The following is a 20,219-nucleotide window of genomic DNA, read 5'->3' as shown; positions in this document are numbered from 1 at the left end:
CAAAATAATGGTTGGCAAGAGGCCATGTGATTCTGACCTGCCGGCGTTGCTTTTACAGGGTTGTCGGTCCTCGTCCGGAATGAAAAACCCATCGATTCCCTTGGGAGGTTCCCCGGACTCCTCGAGGTACTGGCGGATCAGATGCTCATCAAAGGCTGGACCCTTAGAGGACCTGCAACCCCTCGGCACATCTCATCGACTAATCTACCGTCGCCGCGGGGATGCCTGTCCGGCACAAGACGCCGACCTGGGCCCGCCGCCCCGGTGGCCGGCCGGTTGGACAAAACTCCTTCGCCCCCTTCCAATTCTGCGTCGTCGACAGTGGGCCAACACCGCATGATGTGTAACGCGGCGACGGTCTGCTTTTTGTTCTTCTTCGGGGTCTTTTGACCACGGCCTCATGGAAGAGTGGACAGTTAGTGTTGAGCGCATTTCTCCTCCTCACCGCCATAGCCGGTGTGGAAGTGCCACAGGATGTCCTCTAGTGGGGCATCGTCGTGATGGTCGTCGCTAATGCGCGAAGGGTGTGGAAGCCCCCGTCCCATCGCCAAGACGGCAGACAAAACAGTGCGCCGCCATGGGCTTCACACGGATGGAGAGACCTCAGAACCCGACGTCGGAAGAAAGGAAGTGCGGCATGCCTACGTCAACCTACTGCCGGTACGGCGTCGGCGAGAGGTTCCATCATAACTTCCATTGCAGCCCATTCAGGGACGGTCAATGATGAAGATACCGCCATTGACTTGCTACGCCGTCTTGCTATCGCGGAGAGCGTGGATCAGAACACCGTCGCGAAGAGTTTGGGGACGTCGCCATCCTCGAAGATCGAAGTCCTCTTCCGTTAACAACCGGGAGCAGCGAAAGCCGAGTTTGCGAGGTGTCTGGACGTCAACAATGGCTGTTTGCTCCAGCAGCCGGGTCGTGGTTGGAATGACGACGGGGGTGGTGGCCGATACATCTCAAAAAGCAGCGTCCGTGTCGCGGTGGATCGCCCTTCATCCACGACAAGCGTGGGGGATCATCGCCACGCTGACCGGCATCCACCACGGAGGGCTACGGCGGGCTGCTCGTGGACGCTCGTGTGAGAAAAGCATCCGGTATAATAAAGAGCGAGGTGACGCGCCTGGTGATAACCATCGCTCGCTATTGTGGCGCGGCCTGCTGCCGACTGCTGCTCGGCGCCGTCGAGGGCGGCTTGTTCCCGAGCATGGCGGGACGAATGGCTCTACCGGCCGAACAATATACCAATATTTGAGTTGCCATTCTACTGGCATGACAATACCGATGCCAGCAACGGGGAAGATTACATGATTACCCAGGGTCATTATCGTGTATGGGAATGACGAGGAGGAGGGAGAGAAAGAGGTGTGTGTAGGCCCGAGTCTAATGTTCGCTTCAGCCTATATACAACAAAATTTGCAATTAAACACACAGCGTCTGGATGTTACTTTCCCAAAAGCGTGGTTGGCTGTGTGGATTACTAACCTGCCGTCTTCGCTTTTTCCATCAGTGTTGGGTGTCTGGAGCGACGACCGGTTAGGTTGTGGGAGGCGACACCTAAATGGAACTAGTAACTTATCAGACGGGCAAAACATATGGAGCCAGTGCATCCCGTCGACCGCGTGTGACGCAGTGGACCATGGGAAATTAGGCGTGGAATGTGGCAGTTCGCGAGGTGCTGTTGGAAACCCTTGTGGGCTGGTACTCATGTTGAGAAATAGACATCCTTCCAAGGTGGGTTTCTGTTCATTCGGGGGTATCATAGACATCCATATTTGCTTTGCTCGGATGATGTTACACCGCCCCGTCCCCCCTAGCCGCCATCTCCGCCCGTATCCTAGCATCACACACCCCAGGGTACGCACAATCGCAGCCAATTTCGTCACCCCTTCTGACAGTACGCATAGTAATAGAATACCTCCCTTGCCTCGGCACCGTCTTCCCATCAACAACATCCGTCTTGCGCGGCCGGATGGCATGCGTATACCCGTAGCGGGACGGTCCCGTCATGAGGAGCAGCGAGCGTGGCGGGAGGAGGATTTCCCAGCATGCAGCTTGCTGCTCTGCGTTCTGGGTCTGAGTCTGCTCCAAAACTGCTGCGGCAGACGCCGCCTCGGTGTTTGTTTCATCACCTCCCTTATTGATATTCTGAGTCTGGACCGACCGCTTGGGCAGCCGCATCTTGCGCGCGTCGTTCGGCCCGGACATCCTGAACTGCATGGGCACGGCGCTGCCGAACGACAAGCTATAGAGGGCCTCGGCAAACATGGAATGCGTGTCGACGTGTGGCGGGATGCCGGCGCCGGGCGGGTAGTACTGGACGGTGAACTGGTCCGGAAGGTAGGTCTGGATCGGAAGGCGGGGGAGGAAGTTGGTGATGTACGACGGGACCGGGGTGAAGTGTGTTTCCGAGGCGCCGAAGGTGGTGTAGTCGAAGTGGTGGCCGAAATGCTGGCTGATGCGTCTCTTTCCTTCTTTTTGTGGGTCTCGGGCGTGGAATGCTTCAATCATGGCTGCTTCTTCGTCTTCGGTGATGAAATTGTGGATGAGCGTGAGCCCGATGTCTTCCCATCGTATTATGTTAGGATTGGAGGGGTCGACCGTTGCAGTGGGTGGCTCTTTGGCGAGTGTCATTATTCTGTCTGGGGACTTAAGCTCCAACGCCGTGAGTTGGTGTGAAAAACAGGTCAATATGAGAGAGGTGTTGAGACTTGAAAGGTGACCAAAGAAATTCTCGTGAATTCTTCTGCCAAAACCCTAACCCGGATGCCCGAGTCCAGTTCAGGGTATCAAGATCAAGACGTTCAGGAACGGCTCATGGGCGACACGATTGCTGAGGCACACGGAGTTACCTCACTGGATGATTTAAACGATGGATCAGGCACCTACCAGTGACAAAGGCACTGTTCATCTGTGAAGCTAAGGTGATGCAGGAGGGTAAATAAATTGGTTGACACTGTAAGGGCAGTGCCGTGACCGGCGAGGGGTATCGTGTCGACTGAGGACTGTCTAATGTTGTGTAGATGATGACGCCCTACAATTATACGTGATGTATGTCTCCATAGCATACCAGCTGTTATCTTGATGCTCTCAGCGTGGGGATGAAGGGAGAACTCCGGCAAGTTCACATCAACTTGGGACGAAAGGCAGCGAAAGAATTGTGTGAAAAAATGAACTCGCTTTGATGACTCGGCTCGAACATGCGTGCTTAAGGAAAGCTGGTACTTACGCCAATCGGTTGGTGGTACATGTACAAGCGACATGCAAGCATCCAAAGAACGCCGGCGGTGGCTAAGCAATCGCCGAGGTAATCCAATGCTGCAACCTCTTAGCCAAGAGACACCCCCCAAGATACCCAAGGTTAGTGTGTAACTGTGACAAGGCCGTCAGCATATGGAATCTCAGTAGTCTGGGGTTACGAAGGGTGCAACGCCGTTCCATTGAGCCATCTGCGAGCTTTGTGGGTTGAGGATAGAGGCAGCTACCGATAAGCTATATCGTTCTTGCCTGATGTGTCCAAAATATGAGAGCCGAGGTTTTCCCAGACGTTCTCAGAATATCCCGATACCGAGTAGAGATTGGGCAAGGCCAACATGAGCTAGCTCTCTAAGTCTTCAAGTGCCATCTCACCAGGAACGGGACGGGACTCAGGGGACACAGTACTTGAAGGCTAGAGCATAGCGTGATGATACCAAAGCGCGGTACGAGGTGTCACTGTATCCATGAGAAGGAATAAGTAACCATCCCTGGTGAAGGCACCACTCCTCGTGCTTATGCAAACATAGACTCCTCAGCTCAGGCTGACACTGCTCGGAGCTATTGGGGTATGGTCAGTAGCAGACCATAGCCACATTATCTCGGCTTCACGGCTGCCTATCTCTTTGCCCAGCGCACAACGGAGGATAGAGCAAGACTTCCATTTGAAGTGGCACAATGTTGGGCGCCTTAAAGCGGGTATCGCTGGTTGATGGGAGATGGGATATGAGCATTTGGTGGTCACCGAGGACGACTCACTGGGTGCACAAAGTGCTGGCTGAGTGTTTCCATGGTCCATTCAAGTCTGGATCGCCGGGGAGTGATGAGCTAGCTCTGTAATGGAACGCCATCTTTGTGATGGAAAGCCACCAGGGTCGAATAAGGTGTTATGGGTATCTTCAATATGTCGTGAATGTGCTTCATACACAGGTACTGGCCCTTGATCGAGCACACAGCAAGCGGTGTTGCCCTGCCAACCCCCCTGGTGCATTCTCGCCGCTCCAGTCAGCGCACTGTCTTCCCCTCCGTGAACACGTCTACCGAGAGCATGGTATGCTGCTGATTCGCAGGACAACAGCTAGGCGTACGGGGCGAGACACCCCCTCTCCTCAACCTCGAATCGAGACAGCGGGGTGCACGTAGTATGTCAGGAGTGCAGGGCATGGCGATGACGGCCGCCCCTGACGCTTCATAGATCGATATGACTCTCTCTCTCTCCTGCATCTCCACCACTTCATGAAGGCGCCGGCTGCGGATGATTCCCGACCGTCTTATACAGGTCGCGCAGCTCGAACGCCTCGTGTCCGCCCTCGGGCACCTCACCGATGAGCCGCGCCGGCTGGCCCGCGACGATGCTGAGGCTCGGTATGACCATGTTCGGGGGCACGACGGTGCCGTCGAGAATGCGCACGTAGTCCTTGATGATCGCGAACTCGCCGACCACCACGTTGGCGCCGATGTGCACGTGGCTGCCCACCGATGCCGCCTGGATGACGGACCCGGGGCCAACGAAGACGTGGTCGCCTATTCGCAGGGGCATGTATGTGAATGTTCTGAGGTGCCGTACATGGTTAGCGTGCTGCTAGCAACCTCTAGTTGAGAAGTGGACGGAAAAAAAGTATGTACCCCTTGTATAACCGCCCTGGCGGACGCAGACAGGAACCCCGGCTCAGGAAGCAGTACCGGCCGATCGAGACTGCAGTGTTGTTCGGGGGCGCGCCGCTCGCGGACTGGGAAGATGCCTGGATGGTTCGGATGAGGTCGCCCCGGATCATGACTTCGGGTTGGATGACCGTCTTGCCGCCGAGCATGATGTTCTGGGTGCCGACAAGCGTGGCCTTGCGCGCCACCTTGTTGCCCGTGTCCTGGAGAAGGTCTCCAAGGTCAGTAGTGATTTGTGGGATGGGCGCGGGGAATTTGGACCTACCGTCTCAATATACTCTCCCCTCGGCGGTCTTCGCGACATGGTGCTGGATGTTTAGCAATGCCGACACAATAATGCTCTCGTTCAGCCAAACCGCTTCTTTATTAGACGTTGGGATTAACGCGTTATCAGTGTGCGGGTGACGCGACTGGAACAAGCAACGGTAATAATAGCGGGGTCACCCCTGTCGTGTCACTGGTGTTGGCGCTTGGACCGCGCCTGAAATCAGCATATGAGAGACAAAAGTTTAGCCCCGGTGGGTTGCTTCCATGATTTCCAGCTCGCTTCATACGCTCTTGTCCGAACGAACAATACAACAATGTATCATTCAGTTCCAGGATTCTCGTCATCCCGCCCTCACAAGATGCATTCTTGGCGCTTGTCGGCGGCGACGGTAGCTTCCCACGCTTCCCTGGCGCGCGCATACCTTAGGTAGCTGTGGCTGCTGTGTGCTTGTGCTACCTGGTGAACCAACCTCTCATGCTACTTTCGAGGGTATACTGGGGCTTAGAGATGGAGTGGAAGTGCCTGTGTCGTCGACTCTGCGAATGTGGCGAGGTCACCTGGGACAAAATAACTGCACCCGATTTCCCGTTACACCCCAAGCCCTCGACACCTGCCCGCCAGGTTCTATCTTCAAGAGCCCAGTGTCTACGAAGAACAAACCTGTTTTAACCATGTCTCCAGGTGGCGCAAGTTTATCAAGGAGTTTTCGGGACGAGCCCTCGCAACTCTGGAGACAAATCTCCGGCTCTTGCTGGTCTAGCCAGGCGCGTACTGCGCATGGCCCATAGTTCTTCCAATGCTTTTAAGGACAGTTATTATGCCGGAACGCCATCCACAACACGGAGCCCCTTCTTGGTCCTGGGCATCCGTCTCAGGAGGGGTCATCTTCTAGGAGCATCACCTTTCTCTATCCTGGGTGGTCTACGGTCGAGCTGAGGCGGACATACACGAGACCTTTTGCGAGCCCGTCCACCCGGAAAGCCCAATGGGAGCAATCAGACATGGCTACATCGACATTACGGCTCCGCTAGTGTGTGTGAAGCTGGCGGTATTGGAAGAGGATTATTCGAGCATTCATCCGAGCATAACTGTCCGTTTTAGGTTTAGGCTGCTGGTTACTGACGAGGACTTGCCCGACGGGGATATTGGGATCGAGCTCGAAGGCATTCATGCGGGTATGCCAATGTCATGGTCGACAAGGAACAAGAACTCCTGCGGCTTCTACCCGGCAGTCACTGGTGTAGAGTCATCGCCACGGGGGGGCGACTACACGGGTCACACGACTCGAAGGTCCTCCGAGAGCAGTACTTCGCCTGCCGTCTGCGTACCCGGGTGGCTGGATACCCAAGTGACCAGCACGCGGAGTGCTGCATAGACTTTCTGATCTTACAGAAAGTACCGGACAGCGGCGCGTACCGGAGGATCGTGTTCGGCTCTTGTATACTACGGGTATCGTCCCATGCCTCGGACAAGGACCTGTTGTTCACCACAGCTGCCGAACAGCACATTAGGATTGTTTGACAGACAAAGGATGTTTTGTCCTTGGCAAGTGGTGACACTCGATCTATTCGGACGCTTTCAATATCGCCAACATAACACTGTACGATTCAAATAACCAACCGGGTACTGATCTAATCCGCGTTTAAGGTCTTCAATATTTAGCATCCCCCACCGGTCTTCGCCCACACGGCCGGATCATACTCGTCCATCCACTCGACATATTCCTGCCCTGCCGCGGCCCACCCCTTGATCCCCCCCGCGAGGGCAAGACTCTTCATAGTTGTGTCTCCCACGCTAGCGAGGTGGTCGGCCAGCCAGGCCGTAGCTCTGCTTCCACGACCGGTGGATGATCCTTGGGTCATCAGTGTTAGATGGTATGTCTTTTTGAGCAAACTCAAGGGATCATCAAGCGCAACACACCACAGTAGAAGATGACCTTCTGCAGGCCGGCTGCCTTGAACAGGGCATAGAGGGTGGGGAGAGTGGGATAGAGACTTTGGGCGGGGAGGTTGATGGACCCGCGGATTGTGCCGCCCTGTGAGGATTGCTGTTAGACGGGCGGGGGAGACACTGCTTTACTCATGCTGGCTCATAATCAAGGTTCCCAGGTATTCGGAACACTTCGCTCGATCCACTGCCCTTGTGAATCACGGGAGCTGTTCGCAGAAGGACTCAGGAGCGCTCACAAGGCGAACGTCGATTGCCAAACATTCAGAACACTCATGTTGATTCTCTTGCCAACTCACCTCAAAATCATTCCGCCGCAGATCAACCAGGATAAAGTCCCTCTTCTCAAGCGGAGTTGTCTTGAGCATCTCAAGGACTTCTTCGCGCGAGATGGTGGCTACCTCCGACTTGGGAGCGGGGTAGGCCGCATACCATGGCGCTTCAGAGGCGGCTTTGCTTGCGTCTGCCGTTGCCATTTCGAAAGCCGAGCTTTGTTGAAGTTGAATAACAGTCCTGGAATTGGATGACTCACCGAGGTCTTTGTGACGGGTGAAGAGAAAGGGTTTATTCTATTCGAACAATGGCTTTCATTGCCTTCAGGCTTCGGCTGAAGCATGCGATGGAGTCACTTCCGAGACATGATTGGTTCGTGTGCTTCAGCTTGCCGAGGATGTCGTCCCTTTCACACTTTACTGGCCACTAGCAGGAGTACTGCTTGTAGTCTCATAACTTAAAGGTACTAGTAGGTAACCTAATCCGAGAAGATTCCGCCGACTTGTGAGCTACTCAATCTATATCCATCTACCACTACTGGCGCAGATTCTGGAGCATGACCGCCACCAGACTCGTTGATTACCTTAGGCAATGCACCACGATGACCTTTCAATATTGACCGACTCTTTTTCAGCAGCAGGGATGGATGAAAGCGTCAACCGCATCCGGAGAATCGCGTCCCCCACAAAGGTACAATCGTCAGCAGGAAATCTATAGTTATTGGCAAGCCCAACTAACTCGGATGAGCGAAGCGGTGGACTACCTTTCTCTAACCGATAACCTGCAAAAATGGAACATCGGTATAGATCGCTCTCCTCGGCAAGCACTCCGAACCCAGGCCCATAAGCAGCCACCGGCAGCATGCCCGGGCCCAAAGGGAAGACACTGGGATTGGGAACCAGTGACCACAACCGGAGTCCGGCAGAGCACCCTGCAGTCAACATTGGAACTGCCGAGATCCTGATCCCAGATATATACCACCCAGGCATCTGGATAAAGCTGTGGAACTTGTCATCACCGTCCAAATGTGCATGGGGCCAAACAACAGCACGACCTGCATCTGGCGGCTTACAGTCTTACACAACAGTACTTTAACCGGCGTCCTTTTGGAAAGAACCGCATCTGCCGGACCAGCCGATTCGCTCGCCCAGGTCATCATCTTAAACAGACGGAGATTAAAAATCCGGGGAAGAGGCTTGGCGTTGGACGGGTGATGGCACGACGGTTGCATGAGAAGACCAATCATGGTGGTTTGGTATGTCAGACTGTCGTTTGCGTTTGTTTGCGTGATATGGATTTTATGGCATGGCGCTATAGTCCATGGATGATGATGGGTGATCCTCACCTTCCTCCTTGGCTCAGAGCGGGCATCACTTGCCCACGGGTGAATTCCGATGAGGCGACCCGGATATTGATGGTGCCTTCCCACTCTCGAAGCCAGCTGCAGCAAAATCCGGAACAGGAGGAAGGGCGAGGACCCACGAACTCAGAATGTGACGTAAATAAATAACATTTACCCCCCAGCCGGACACCGAAGTTTTTGATCTTGGTTCCATTCCCCGTACAATATTCTTCGCTTTGCAGGAATTAGTACTCTGAGTCGTCAGCCGAAGCTATGGCTCTCAAAACCTTCCTGGCGAGTCTCCTGCTCGCGGCGCCCCTGGCCGTCGGCCATCCGGGCAAGGAGGAGGCGTTTGCACACGCAGCACAGCCCCTCGAGCGCAAGTCGCTCGCACACTGCGAGAGGGAGTTCTCGCACCCGGAGTTCATCAAGAAGACGGTCGAGATCCATGGGCGCGAACTGGCGCGGTTGCGGCGGTCGCTGGGCATCGAGGTTGACGAGAAGTGAGCGAAACTCGCCATTCTTAGGAACACTTGTGGCCAGAAAAAGAAAAGAATAAAATGGAAGACGCTGACACTGAGCTTCGCCAGGCCCAAGATCCGCCCCCGCGACTACATCTCGGTGTCTCGCATCGACCACAAGAGCAACAAGACGGTGTCCAAGGGCATGGATCTCAGCACGCTGTTCTCGGACTCGGGCGCGTGCATGCTGATGCCTTCGGTCGACCAGGGGCCGTTGTGTAGGTTATACTACATCTAACCATGTGCGGTTGGCCGGGAGCAGTTCTTGCTGACGACAGCCCTCCAGACGTGAAGGGAGAGGAGATCAGGAAGGACATTACGGGTGGAGAGCAGGGCATCAAGTTGACGCTGGCCATCCAAGTGGTCGACTACAAGACCTGCCAGACCGTGCCCAACGCCTACGTCGACATCTGGAGCTCCAACTCGACCGTGAGTGCCTTTACTCTACTCCTCCAATTCCCCCCCCCCCCCTTTTCCCCCCCCCAAACACTTTCACAATAAAACAAACCTGACTGACCCGCGGCTGCCAGGGCATCTATGTCGGCGTGCAGGGCTACCCGGGGATGGGCGACCCGAACGACGCTTCCATCCTGAAGGGCACAACCCTCCGCGGGGTCCAGCCGACCGATGACCACGGCGTGGCCTCGTTCGACTCCCTCTTCCCGGGCCACTATGAAGGACGCGCGACCCACATCCACGGTATTGCCTTCCTTTTCCTTTCTTTTCTTTTCTCTCCGTTATATTTCCCCCTTCCCCCCCTCACTCTCACACCATACTAATACTAATCCACCAACTAACCACCTTACCTTCATCCAGCAATCGTCTACCTCGGCGCGCAAAAACAACCCAACAACACCATCACCGGCGGTCGCGCCGCGCACGTCGGGCAGCTCTACTTCGACCAGTCGCTCATCACGGCGGCCAATAAACTGCCCCCCTACTCCACCAACAAGATGGGCATCACGCCCAACACGGCCGACTTTCTCTTCATGCAGGGGGCCAACGGCGACGACCCGATCGTGCGGTACGCGCTGGTCGGCGGGGACCTGTCGCAGGGCCTGTTCGCGTGGATCCGCTTCGGCATCAACCAGCAGGCCAGTAAGAATGTCAACCCGGCTGCGTTCTGGACCGAGAAGGGCGGCGTGATGAATCCCAAGGGGCCTATTAGCCAGCTGCCTGGTGGTGGAGGTGGTGGGGGTTTTCCGGGGTGGGGTGGGTGGCCTGGTCAGGGAGGAGGGAAGAATAAGAAGAAGAGGGGGGTTGTTGTGAATGAGGAGGTGAAGGTGGAGGAGGAGAATGTCGAGTGAGTAAAGGGCAGAGGGGAGGGGGAAAGTAGTGATTGTTTGTGGGGTCTTTGTTTATTTGGTGAAAGGAACTTTCACGGGAGACCAGGGGATCATGAAGTGATTGTGTGGACAGGCTCAGGAATACCATCAGTCGTTACCAGCAGTGGAGTAGGGTAAGGTACGCAATTTCCGTGTTGACCACAACAAGGCTGTTGAAGGATAGTGCTTAGCTCCTTCAGCTCTGGTGACTTCAACCAAGCTCATACCCCTCTAAGTCCTCGGGCAAGCATCACAAGGATACATGGTGCCGGAGTGAAATCAGGAATACAGGTGGGTGAATACTAGCTAGAAACCCCCTGTTTGGGTGTTCCGTAGGGCTATCGCAATCCATACTCATCGTTGCCCATCCTTCACATGGCTCATTCACACCTTCAAACCCTCCAGCAGCCTCTTCAGCTCTTCATTCTCCATCATGTTCATCTTCTCCGCCATGTCCCGCAGCACAGCCTGCAGCGCATGGACCGCCCTTTGCGTATGCGCAAGGCTGCCCTGCTGCTGAAGCTGCTGCAGGACCAGTTTCTTCTGAGCGAGGGACATGCGGCCCTGGACGTGGCGTTGCGCCAGCAGGTTCTGGAGGACCGTGCTTCCGGAAGGCAAGCCGGCGCGCGACAGGGCGTGGATGAGCGGTAGCGAGTACTTGCCCTCGTCGAGGTCCTCGCAGAAGCCCTTTTGCTTCGTGTACTGAGCCAAGCATTAGTTCCATAGGCCTTGGATGTTAATTCCAGACAAGACAGAGGAGAGCTTACATCGGCCGATGTCAGATTCATGTAATCGTCGCGGACCTGGAACAGCCGTCCAAGCAAGGTCATGAACCGCGTGAGCTGTACTACGTCCAGCTTCGTGGGCGAGGTCGACTTCGCATCCAGCATTCTCGCCAGCATCCGGAACAGTCCGGAAGTTTCTGTGACGATGGTCAGGGAGGAAACCGTTTCGGAGTGGCGACTGCGTGTTGAGTGGTGAACTTACTGCCATCGACCATCGCTAGGTACTCCTCCACCGTGGGGCAGGCCAAGTTGTTGGTCCATTCCAGATCATGGCTCTGTCCAATGTACAAGTCTCGGATTTCCTCTGCGCTGTCGTCAGAATCCAGTGGTCGCCAGCCCTTCATTCGGGAGCTTGCCAAAATACCAGACAGCAGCACTCACCGCAGAAAATAGTCATGCACCGCTGACTCTTCAACTTCCTGATCTCCTCCAGCGCGAGAAGAAAGCGGTACCCGGCAGAGTTGATGGTCTGCATTTGTCCAAAGACAAGGTGGGTTGCCGGCGAACCGCGGCGGAGCTGCGATGAGTCCTGAATGTCGTCCATCATCAGAGACGCTCCATGCAGCAGATTGACCGTCTTCTTGATTATGGCCGTCTCCTCCGCCGGCACCCGGAACCAGAAGTTTAAGGCATCGATGACCTTGTCGCGGATGCCTTTGGCCGGGAGCGAGTCAAGGTAGCGCGTGGGGGCTTCGAGAGCCTGTGCCAAGGGTTAGGAGCCTACCTACAGCCCTCGGGGTCGCCCAGTGTCATACGCATACCTCTGTACCCAAAGGTGGGACGGACTGTACAACCGCCATAATCTGGTAGGTGAGGCTTTGGGCAAGAGACGGAGTGTTGTCCGTTTGATGAAGGCTGAGAGAGCTGAGAGAGCTGAGAAGCACCTTTTCGCCCCCTTGTTGACCCGGGCATGCCAGGCTGGGTCCGGTGGCTTCATCTGCAGAGATCCCCCTTGCCATTTCGAGCTGCGCCGGCGTCAGGGTTTGGTTGTCATGATATCGGGGGCACTGCTGGCTCCAGACAATGTTCCCGCTCATGCCGAACTGCAGTGTCTCGAGTAGGAACTTGGCATCTTTGCAGAGATCATCCCTGGCTCTCACGCCCTCGAGAACCCGCAGGTACTCGGCACAGTACTCACGTGTCTTCTCACGCCACACCGATTTTGCTTCGTCGAGGGTCATCGAGTGTTGCATCCACAGCACCTAGATGGCATTATTCACCGCACTCTTGCCCTGGAGATCTGCCTGTTTCACTTCGCGGGCGAGGGAATGGTAGTCGTTGACGAGCAAGGTCTGCAGCCAAAAGGGCCGTGAGAGGTCCAGACACATCTGCTGTTGATCCTCTGGGATCCGTAGACCCATGGCGAATAGCTTCAGGCCAATCGCGGCTCCGTTGATGCTGTTAGACTTGGGAGCCGTAGTGAAGAACCTAAACTTGTCGGTTGAAGAAAAGTCTGAGAACTCACTGAGAAGTAACATCGACGAGCCTGCCCTCTAGATACTCATCCAGGCTCTTCGGATGCCCAGCCTTCGCTCGGCCCATACCCATCATCAGCTTCACCCACTTCTCCAGCCAGCGCACAGCGTGCACGGCGGCCTCGGGATCCACGGCAAACATCTCCCTTCCCACGCTCGCCATGAGCTTGGTCGCGGGCGAGCACGACGACACGTCATCCACCTCACCGCCGCCGCCGTTCATGACCAGCTCCCGCGCATGCAGAACATCGGCCAGATGCGGAGCAGCGAGCTCGGTAAGCGATGACTCGGCAGCCATGTCAATTCTGTCGTTAATCAGAAACATCATCTCAACGATGTACCCCACGAGCTCGAAGCGGTCGGGCAGCGTCTCGGGCATGGTGACCGCGACGAAGTTGAACGCGGGGCCCATGGTGCCGGAGAATCCGGGCGGCAGAGGGCCCAAGACACGCTGCCAATCCTTCTGGGCACGGAGGGCGCCGCGGTCGGCGAGGGATGCGTCGCGGTGGACGCGGACGGGTATGAAGGTGCTGAGACCGTCCATGTAGGCCGGGTACTCGGATGTCTCAATGAGACGGGAGTTGGGGAACTCCATAGTGGTGGTGTTGGGATTGATCGTGATCGTCATCGGCGTGATGTGTCAGGCTGATGTTGTGCAGGAAATGTGATATAGTGTTGTAGGATAGGTAGACTTGAGCCCGGAAGTATGCTGTAAAATATACTTAGAATGGGAGCCGGTTGGGGTCTGGAGGAGTAACCGCAGGGTGCGAGCAATGTCGGTGTGATGAATGGTGTTAAAAGGTTATGAGGGCACTTGAAGTTACAGTACCTATCTGGGACCGTGGAGCATATTCTGGTGAGGGAAGGCACGTCAACCTATCGGCCCCATTCGACTAGTGTGATGCGCGATACGCGCGTCAGGTTTCGTCAGGCTGCTCCTGCCCATTGAATAAGAAAGAAACCTAAGGTAATTCTGCCATAGCCAAGTGTAGAAATGTCTGGGAAAAAGACTGTACTGTGGGATGACGACGGCGAGGAATAGATGTGCTCAGGCAAGCCAAGGAAGTGGCTTACATATATTAAGATCTTGAAGCGACAGTGAAGATACATAGGCTATAATAGAGCCCGTGTTGATATTCAATACCGTGCGGGCAGAGAAAGCTGACTACGATCTCCGATCTCGCCCCTGGCAAACCAAGATGGCACAAATGATCCCTCCCGCTGCTATCCCTGGCAGACTCACCTCTCTCTCATTTTGGATTGGGAGCCTCCAATACAACTCTGGACTGCCAGTTACTGGGTCGTGACAATCAGCTTCCGCGGCAGCAGCAACCACCTTTTTACCGCCGGCAGTGCGGTACTATAGGCACAACTCAGCTCACATTGCGGCAATTGCTTTGTTCAGCTTATGACGTATGTTTGCAGCTCACTGTGATTTCCTAAGAGTAAACGTACAGGTGCAAGACATGTCTCTCGGATTACTTTGCCTCGGGGCACACCGACATGAGCATTTATGAGCACACGATGTCTCTCAGTCTCTCTGCGGGTACACACCTGCATATGCCCGTGGGACCTGCATTTACCATCGATGACGTTATGGGAGGCTTCTTCCTGATTCTAAGGCTGACTGTTGCTGGGCTCAGCCTCCCATGATGATGGGTAGTACGAAAGGGGTGCCGTACCTGGCGGGATCTGATGCTCTGCCGGCGGCGGAGGCGCAGATTTAATGAACAATGACTATAGGAACCATCGTAATTATTAGAGCTGGAGTAGCAATGGGAGTAGTAGGAGCATTACTGCTTTTCTTCCCCCAGTGGTGCTGACAGCACTGGCCTCTGATTCCATGAGCAGCTCCTATACCATGTGATGGTGGAGAAGTTGAGAATGGTACAGCTCAGGATGCGATACTGGCTGTCTTGAGTGACATACGAGCAAGAGCTCTAGATAAACATGGGATATGATTGAACCACGGTACGTCAGAAACACAATGTTTACCTTATTACTTACAAGCCGGCATTCAAGCATGAGTACCTTAGGTGACGCTACGTCTTCGTTGACAGGCCACAAGACATCAGTGAAGCTCGGGGAGTTCCTAAGAATCAGGCAATTCAAGACCCGTTCCGAGAGCACTTTGAAGTCTCATTTTCTGAAAGTCGCCAGCCACAGTGCATAAAATATTATCAACAGTGCCACATGATGTCGGTTCTTCCGTACGGCGTAGAGGAAGAGGCTGTTGGGTCCCAGACTCTCAACTCCGTGTGTTTCTTGTCCTCGGCTCACATCAGTGTGACTGCCCACAAGTGACAACCTGATGCCGCAAGGACCTTTCCCCCTTCACTACTATCTTGAACTTTGGGTATATGCTCTATCAGAATTGGTTGTCTGGTGAGCGTCGTCCGCATGCCCGACAGCTCTAGGTTGCCAAGCCGGTGTTCGGCCTATTCTGAGGTAGTCATGGTAACACCGACAGCGTTCGTCCCACAGAGTAGAGGGCAGAGAATACGAGAGACCTCTTTTGCTCAACGGAGTAATCTACCCCGCGGTTGTTAGAATCTTTGGAAATTTGGAAGCTCGTTGAAAGTCGGCTTGAATCGATAAACCCTTTCCCCATCACAACAGCGACAACACCGACTTCGGCACTTCCAAGGCTCCAGCCACCCCGTCATAGAGTTGCAGTGTTGTGTCAACACGCCTGCCTCGCACAGTTTGGTGGTGCTTGGCAGACCGGAGTGTCATGCATTATCATGGAGTCGTGTTGTCTCAGCCAGCTGCCGAATCGGGGAGGTCGCATCGCCCGGCACTCGAAATTCCCGTGAGCCTCCTTTTTTTGCCGCTCGCTTTTTTTTGCGGGGTGTCGATCTTGGCGGCCCATCGCTGTGTGACTCGATGGCTTCCAAGTACCGGGCGAAATTGAACGTCGACTGAACTCACCCAATCTGGGGATTGCTTGCACGCGGCATAAACATGGCGTGCATGGCCCGGTTGGTGGGATCGGTCATGGCCATGGCCCCCCTTGTTCTTCAAAGTCTTCGAGACAAAAGGTTGGCCAAGTCCCGGGCGGCCAAATTGGTCTACCTTCGCTGTGTAACCCTACCTAGATATCGAGTTCCCAATGGGCGGCCCGGCACGCGTTTGGCGCAAGCCAGTGGCCGGAGCTTATCTCATAATAGGGGAGGTGCAATGGATCGCCAGGGGACTCTACCGGAGCGGTGGTCACGATCGGGAAGGAAGTTCCCCCCTTGATCAAGGTCGCATTTCGTGATCACGGGCAAACGGGCCGTGGCCAAGCCAATCTCGGCTTGCAAACTGACCTTCCACAATCCGACAACACGGCCGGGTATCAGATGGCTGAGGCCTGCCCCTAGGCGCGTGAGGACGGGGGGAGTGCTAGGCGCACGAGGGCGGGCATATAAGTCCACGATGCCTCCCCGTCACTGTCCTCGTGTAGAAGAGAGCAGGCGATCTCAGTCATCCCTCTGGACTATCATCTCCCCTCAGCATTCGCTTCAAGCTTGAGCTACAAGCGCCATTCCACAATGCGCTTTACACGGTTCGCTCTCGCCGCAGCTGCGGCGCACAACGCCCTCGCAGCCCCGTCGCTGCGGCCTGCCGAACGGGCCTTCAGCTGCGGCGCCCCTGAGCCCGAAGCCGAGCACATCAAGATCTCGCAGAAGTTTGCCGCGCAGGAGGCTGCCGCCCTCCGCGAGGGCAGCTTCTCCGTCCAGGCCGTGACCACTGTCGACGTGTACTTCCACGTCGTGTCCAACTCCACTTCTCTGAAGGACGGCTATGTCACCGTAAACCCTCCCCTTACCGTTCCTTGATAAATCTCACCATTTTACGCCCGAGAACAAAACTAAGACTAACCCCGCCTTTTCACACAGGACGCCATGCTCCAAGCACAGCTGGAGACGCTCAACACAGCCTACGCACCGCACCAGATCCAGTTCACGCACAAGGGCACCACGCGCACGGTCAACGCCAACTGGGCCGACGACTCGCGCGGCTACGAGATGACCATGAAGCGGGCCCTGCGCAAGGGGTCGTACGGCACGCTGAACCTGTACTTCCTGTCCGAGATGGGCGACAACCTGGGGTACTGCTACTTCCCGACGTCGTCGGGCACGTCCAACCCGGGCTCGTCCAACTTCATCCGCGACGGCTGCACCGTGCTGGCGCACACCGTTCCGGGGGGCAGCCTGAAGAATTTCAACCTAGGCCATACCGCGACGCACGAGGTCGGCCACTGGTTCGGGCTGTACCATACTTTCCAGGGGGGGTGCACCGGTGCCGGGGATAGCGTCGCCGATACGCCGGCGCAGGCGAGCCAGAGCTCCGGGTGTCCTGTGGGCAGGGATAGCTGTCCTAACCAGCCCGGGGTGGATCCGATTCATAACTATATGGATTATTCTTATGAGTGAGTAATTCCATATAGTACCTTATGTTTTAACTCTTGGAGGTTCTGTGGGAGAGATAGATGACCGACTGACGAGATGGAAAACAGCACTTGCTATGAGGAGTTCACGCCCGGGCAGCAGGCGCGGATGCTCAGCTTCTGGAATAACTACCGTGCGGGCAAGTAAATGTGATGGGATGAGTTTCGGGGAGAGAGTGTACGGAGTCATTTGGAGTGTGGTGTCGGTTTTAGTTGTTTGGTTGTTTGCCAGTCGATTGCAGCTCTGGGGGAATCTGCATTGCGCGTGGATGAGATGTCGGAGTTGCGGTTGGGTGGCCGGGAGGGTGTTGGATAGCGAGTGCATTGCGTAGCCGAATTTTCCTGTTCTTAGTACATATACGTAGAATTGTAACTACTTCACCACTGGATGTCCCTTTGGCAGGGAAGTCTACTCTCGAACGGATTTGCTGCATCAGGTGTTCCGCTTGTTCCCCTGCAAGACAGTTCGATACGTTGTAGCGCTCTTTGTTTTCATTGACACCATACAATGCTATCCGCCAGTTTCTGTTCCAAACCAGAGGGTTGACAAACTCCATGTTTCTAGCGTAAATGCAAGCAAAGTCTCAGCAGAAGAGATTGTATGTACATACATCCAAAAAGTAGACAGCGAAAGGAAGCCACAAACAATTTAAAGTGAAGTGGCGTGAGAGATTCCCATCCCTCGAAATACCCCCCTTTGGAATCCTTAAAGACCCCCAGCAGAGCAGATCTTGGTGGCCTCGGCGACGCGCTTGGCGTAGCGGTCCGGGTAGGCCGAGACCTGGACCTTCTGGCACAGCTTGCCGACGGCCATGGTCTTCCAGCCGCTGACGCCCTTCATCTTCTTGAAGAACTGGCCGGCCGACTTGGCCGGGTCCATGTCGGCGGCGATGTCCGGGTAGTACATGACGCGCTGCTGGAAGATGCCGACGCTGTCGTGGTCCGAGCCGACCTTGTCGTGCGGGTAGTTGAGCGACTTGGGCACGTTCTTGTTGGCGTAGACGTAGATGTTGGTCTGGGAAGTAGGTAATTGAGATTAGTTGATGGGGTCCCTTTTTTTAAAAAAAAAAAATGAAGCTGCAGGTAGTGATCTGGGGATATCCGTCTTTACCTCGACAAGAGCAGTGGCAATGCCCGCCTCGCAGCCGTGTCGGCCAACGCCATCCTTCTTGGCCTGGGCGATGATGGCCCGGGCGTGCGAGGACTGCACCTTGTTCAGGCCGGGCAGGGTGCCCTCGCCGCCGCCGCTGCCGCCACCGCTGCTGCACTTGGGCGCAACATAGCCCGAGGTGCCCGTTTTGACGTAGTAGTCGGCGACGTAGCAGTTGTCCGACGTCTTGTCCCACAGCGAGGAGCCCTGGACCACTTCGCCGGTCTCCTGGCAGGTGATCTTGAGGTCGGCGCCCTTCTTGTACGTCTTGATCACCTTGTAGCTGGTTCCGGGCCCGGACCGGCAGTTGAGCGTGTCGGCCTTGACCGGGTACGCGCTGACCAGCGGCAGCGCGGCCACGAGGGAGAAAGCAAGAAGGGAGAGCTGCATGGCGAAGGCTGTCGACGATGAAGATGAAGATGCCGGGACTGTGTGCAGCGGCTGATGAGAGTGTTTAGGTGAGTAGGCTTAGCGATAGTGCTGAGAAAGTCTGTTGGGAAGAACGGAGTGTGTCGACTTGGTTTATATCCTCCTTTTCCCCTCATGATGATCTCTTGAAATCAACACTCTGTGCCGTGTCTGCAGCCCTGCCTCGGTGGTTGTCTTTGGCGACCCGTCAACCGCGCTGTAAGACCACCCCACACTTGGCCATCTTACTCTCAACAACATGCCGAGACATGGTCAGAGGTGCGTTCAGACCCAGCAGCGATTGCCAGCTGCAACACGATTCTGCAAAGTCAGTTTGCGCCGCATGTCAGAGTCGAGCCATCCCGGGGCAAGGACAGTCCGCTGTGGAGATGCGGATCTGCCCGACAGCCGTAAGCAGCATCCATGGATGTCTATTTTTCTCAAAGTCGGAAATTGCAATGCATGCTCAAGGCGGGGAAAAGGGGTGCGATGCCCACTAAGGCAGGTCCCCGTCCTTTTCAGCTCCAGGGGCAGGTAGGGCTGGGGGCTGTGCTACCCGCTACAGTTGTGTGCTTGGTCCAATCGCTGCAGTGCTAAAAATAACCGCGCCCTGGCGTGCCTTATACGCTACCCCGGTTTGTGTGACCGAGGCTGTTCGTTATGGCAAGGAGGGGCAGATCAAGGAGATAAGCTTGTTCTATTCCTTGTTGACATGCAGAAGACCGACCGCTCTCGGTTCAAAAACAGAAGCCCGCACGCTGAGCATCACGTGGTGCCGCCTATGCCGCCTTCGTCCCAACTACACCTCGACGGTGGCATGCAGGTGCACCTCAGGAGTCAGGGTTAGGGCTTTGTGCTGTAGCAACCGCAAGAAACTTGAGGACGGGTGCGATGAATCAGACCACGACGAGTCGACGATAGATGTAAGTGCTTCGATTAACCTGTGCACCAACCTGCCTTCTCCGATAGATCGCGGTTTGAGAGGAGAGACGGGTTAGTGATTTGGAAGGTTGGATGTCTTGGGCGGACATAGTAATACGTTGATGGTGACGATGGAGAGCGAGGTCATGTACAAAAACAAGATTCGGGTTTGTGCGGGGTTGGACTGGATTCCATTTCTGCCGAGTGGGTGTGGATGTACTGATGTTGTGTCTGTCGTGTGCTTGGCTCCAGCTCAACTAGCATTTGCAAGTCCTTTGTCGTCGCCACATTTCAGCAAGTCTATATGTAGTCTTGTGACTTGTCCTCCTCCTCCCACTCTTGGCTCGCCTCGCAATCAATTGAAGGGCCAAGGCGCGCCTCAACGGGGCAGGCTGCCATATCCGAAGTCTGGCTTCTCACACAGGGTGGCTTGACACTGGTGCTCTCGCGAT

The 20,219-nt window shown here is 55.4% G+C and overlaps 9 protein-coding genes across 9 annotated transcripts; 3 read left to right on the top strand and 6 right to left on the bottom strand.

Moving 5' to 3' along the window:
- Positions 1–1,794: 1,794 nt before the first annotated feature.
- Positions 1,795–3,263, bottom strand: B0T15DRAFT_482794 (uncharacterized protein; the record flags this gene model as incomplete). The annotated part of the gene is made up of 2 exons (XM_062866126.1): positions 1,795–2,618; positions 3,230–3,263. The coding sequence occupies 2 exons, from the start codon at positions 3,261–3,263 to the stop codon at positions 1,795–1,797; spliced, it is 858 nt and encodes a 285-aa protein (XP_062723639.1).
- Positions 3,264–4,443: 1,180 nt separating this feature from the next.
- B0T15DRAFT_86933 (trimeric LpxA-like protein) lies at positions 4,444–5,357 on the bottom strand. The gene is made up of 3 exons (XM_062871405.1): positions 5,183–5,357; positions 4,882–5,120; positions 4,444–4,808 (listed from the first exon to the last, which is right to left on the bottom strand). Exons 1-3 carry the CDS (start codon positions 5,219–5,221, stop codon positions 4,490–4,492), a joined length of 597 nt encoding a protein of 198 aa, XP_062723638.1. The 5' UTR covers positions 5,222–5,357; the 3' UTR covers positions 4,444–4,489.
- A 1,345-nt stretch (positions 5,358–6,702) lies between these two features.
- Positions 6,703–7,806, bottom strand: B0T15DRAFT_86845 (Rhodanese-like domain-containing protein). Its single transcript, XM_062871404.1, has 3 exons — positions 7,432–7,806; positions 7,106–7,220; positions 6,703–7,037 (listed from the first exon to the last, which is right to left on the bottom strand). Exons 1-3 carry the CDS (start codon positions 7,606–7,608, stop codon positions 6,844–6,846), a joined length of 486 nt encoding a protein of 161 aa, XP_062723637.1. The 5' UTR covers positions 7,609–7,806; the 3' UTR covers positions 6,703–6,843.
- Position 7,807: 1 nt separating this feature from the next.
- Positions 7,808–8,506, bottom strand: B0T15DRAFT_86838 (uncharacterized protein). The gene has a single exon (XM_062871403.1). The coding sequence runs from the start codon at positions 8,392–8,394 to the stop codon at positions 7,990–7,992; it is 405 nt and encodes a 134-aa protein (XP_062723636.1). The 5' UTR covers positions 8,395–8,506; the 3' UTR covers positions 7,808–7,989.
- A 514-nt stretch (positions 8,507–9,020) lies between these two features.
- Positions 9,021–10,514, top strand: B0T15DRAFT_508381 (Intradiol ring-cleavage dioxygenase; the record flags this gene model as incomplete). Its single annotated transcript, XM_062867716.1, has 6 exons — positions 9,021–9,250; positions 9,338–9,486; positions 9,531–9,697; positions 9,799–9,967; positions 10,085–10,459; positions 10,498–10,514. The coding sequence occupies 6 exons, from the start codon at positions 9,021–9,023 to the stop codon at positions 10,512–10,514; spliced, it is 1,107 nt and encodes a 368-aa protein (XP_062723635.1).
- A 25-nt stretch (positions 10,515–10,539) lies between these two features.
- On the bottom strand, positions 10,540–13,448 carry B0T15DRAFT_565304 (isoprenoid synthase domain-containing protein; the record flags this gene model as incomplete). The annotated part of the gene is made up of 7 exons (XM_062870667.1): positions 10,540–11,295; positions 11,361–11,515; positions 11,581–11,682; positions 11,787–12,078; positions 12,140–12,543; positions 12,604–12,776; positions 12,844–13,448. The coding sequence occupies 7 exons, from the start codon at positions 13,446–13,448 to the stop codon at positions 10,978–10,980; spliced, it is 2,049 nt and encodes a 682-aa protein (XP_062723634.1). The 3' UTR covers positions 10,540–10,977.
- A 2,264-nt stretch (positions 13,449–15,712) lies between these two features.
- B0T15DRAFT_522801 (uncharacterized protein) lies at positions 15,713–16,309 on the top strand. The gene has a single exon (XM_062868650.1). The coding sequence runs from the start codon at positions 15,818–15,820 to the stop codon at positions 16,094–16,096; it is 279 nt and encodes a 92-aa protein (XP_062723633.1). The 5' UTR covers positions 15,713–15,817; the 3' UTR covers positions 16,097–16,309.
- On the top strand, positions 16,310–17,720 carry B0T15DRAFT_522800 (metalloprotease). Its single transcript, XM_062868649.1, has 3 exons — positions 16,310–16,650; positions 16,738–17,270; positions 17,358–17,720. The coding sequence occupies exons 1-3, from the start codon at positions 16,390–16,392 to the stop codon at positions 17,434–17,436; spliced, it is 873 nt and encodes a 290-aa protein (XP_062723632.1). The 5' UTR covers positions 16,310–16,389; the 3' UTR covers positions 17,437–17,720.
- Positions 17,721–17,803: 83 nt separating this feature from the next.
- B0T15DRAFT_86811 (uncharacterized protein) lies at positions 17,804–18,966 on the bottom strand. Its single transcript, XM_062871402.1, has 2 exons — positions 18,400–18,966; positions 17,804–18,303 (listed from the first exon to the last, which is right to left on the bottom strand). The coding sequence occupies exons 1-2, from the start codon at positions 18,826–18,828 to the stop codon at positions 17,995–17,997; spliced, it is 738 nt and encodes a 245-aa protein (XP_062723631.1). The 5' UTR covers positions 18,829–18,966; the 3' UTR covers positions 17,804–17,994.
- Positions 18,967–20,219: the final 1,253 nt, after the last annotated feature.

Source organism: Chaetomium strumarium (genome assembly GCF_033439665.1).
Source record: "Chaetomium strumarium strain CBS 333.67 chromosome Unknown B0T15scaffold_2, whole genome shotgun sequence".
Lineage (NCBI taxonomy): Eukaryota > Fungi > Ascomycota > Sordariomycetes > Sordariales > Chaetomiaceae > Chaetomium > Chaetomium strumarium.
The sequence above is the reverse complement of the archived record's forward strand: the minus strand, read 5'-3'. Positions and strand labels throughout refer to the sequence as shown.

Coding starts and splice junctions, on each gene's coding strand:
- B0T15DRAFT_522800 (XM_062868649.1), top strand. CDS start 16,390: ATGCGCTTTACACGGTTCGCTCTCGCCGCAGCTGCGGCGCACAACGCC. Junction 16,651..16,737: donor TGAAGGACGGCTATGTCACC/GTAAACCCTCCC, acceptor CTTTTCACACAG/GACGCCATGCTCCAAGCACA. Junction 17,271..17,357: donor TATATGGATTATTCTTATGA/GTGAGTAATTCC, acceptor GATGGAAAACAG/CACTTGCTATGAGGAGTTCA.
- B0T15DRAFT_86811 (XM_062871402.1), bottom strand. CDS start 18,828: ATGCAGCTCTCCCTTCTTGCTTTCTCCCTCGTGGCCGCGCTGCCGCTG. Junction 18,304..18,399: donor TTGCCACTGCTCTTGTCGAG/GTAAAGACGGAT, acceptor CCTACTTCCCAG/ACCAACATCTACGTCTACGC.
- B0T15DRAFT_86845 (XM_062871404.1), bottom strand. CDS start 7,608: ATGGCAACGGCAGACGCAAGCAAAGCCGCCTCTGAAGCGCCATGGTAT. Junction 7,221..7,431: donor TGCGGCGGAATGATTTTGAG/GTGAGTTGGCAA, acceptor CAATCCTCACAG/GGCGGCACAATCCGCGGGTC. Junction 7,038..7,105: donor GAAGGTCATCTTCTACTGTG/GTGTGTTGCGCT, acceptor TGATGACCCAAG/GATCATCCACCGGTCGTGGA.
- B0T15DRAFT_86933 (XM_062871405.1), bottom strand. CDS start 5,221: ATGTCGCGAAGACCGCCGAGGGGAGAGTATATTGAGACG. Junction 5,121..5,182: donor GGGGAGAGTATATTGAGACG/GTAGGTCCAAAT, acceptor GACCTTCTCCAG/GACACGGGCAACAAGGTGGC. Junction 4,809..4,881: donor CCAGGGCGGTTATACAAGGG/GTACATACTTTT, acceptor ACGGCACCTCAG/AACATTCACATACATGCCCC.
- B0T15DRAFT_86838 (XM_062871403.1), bottom strand. CDS start 8,394: ATGCCTGGGTGGTATATATCTGGGATCAGGATCTCGGCAGTTCCAATG.
- B0T15DRAFT_522801 (XM_062868650.1), top strand. CDS start 15,818: ATGGCGTGCATGGCCCGGTTGGTGGGATCGGTCATGGCCATGGCCCCC.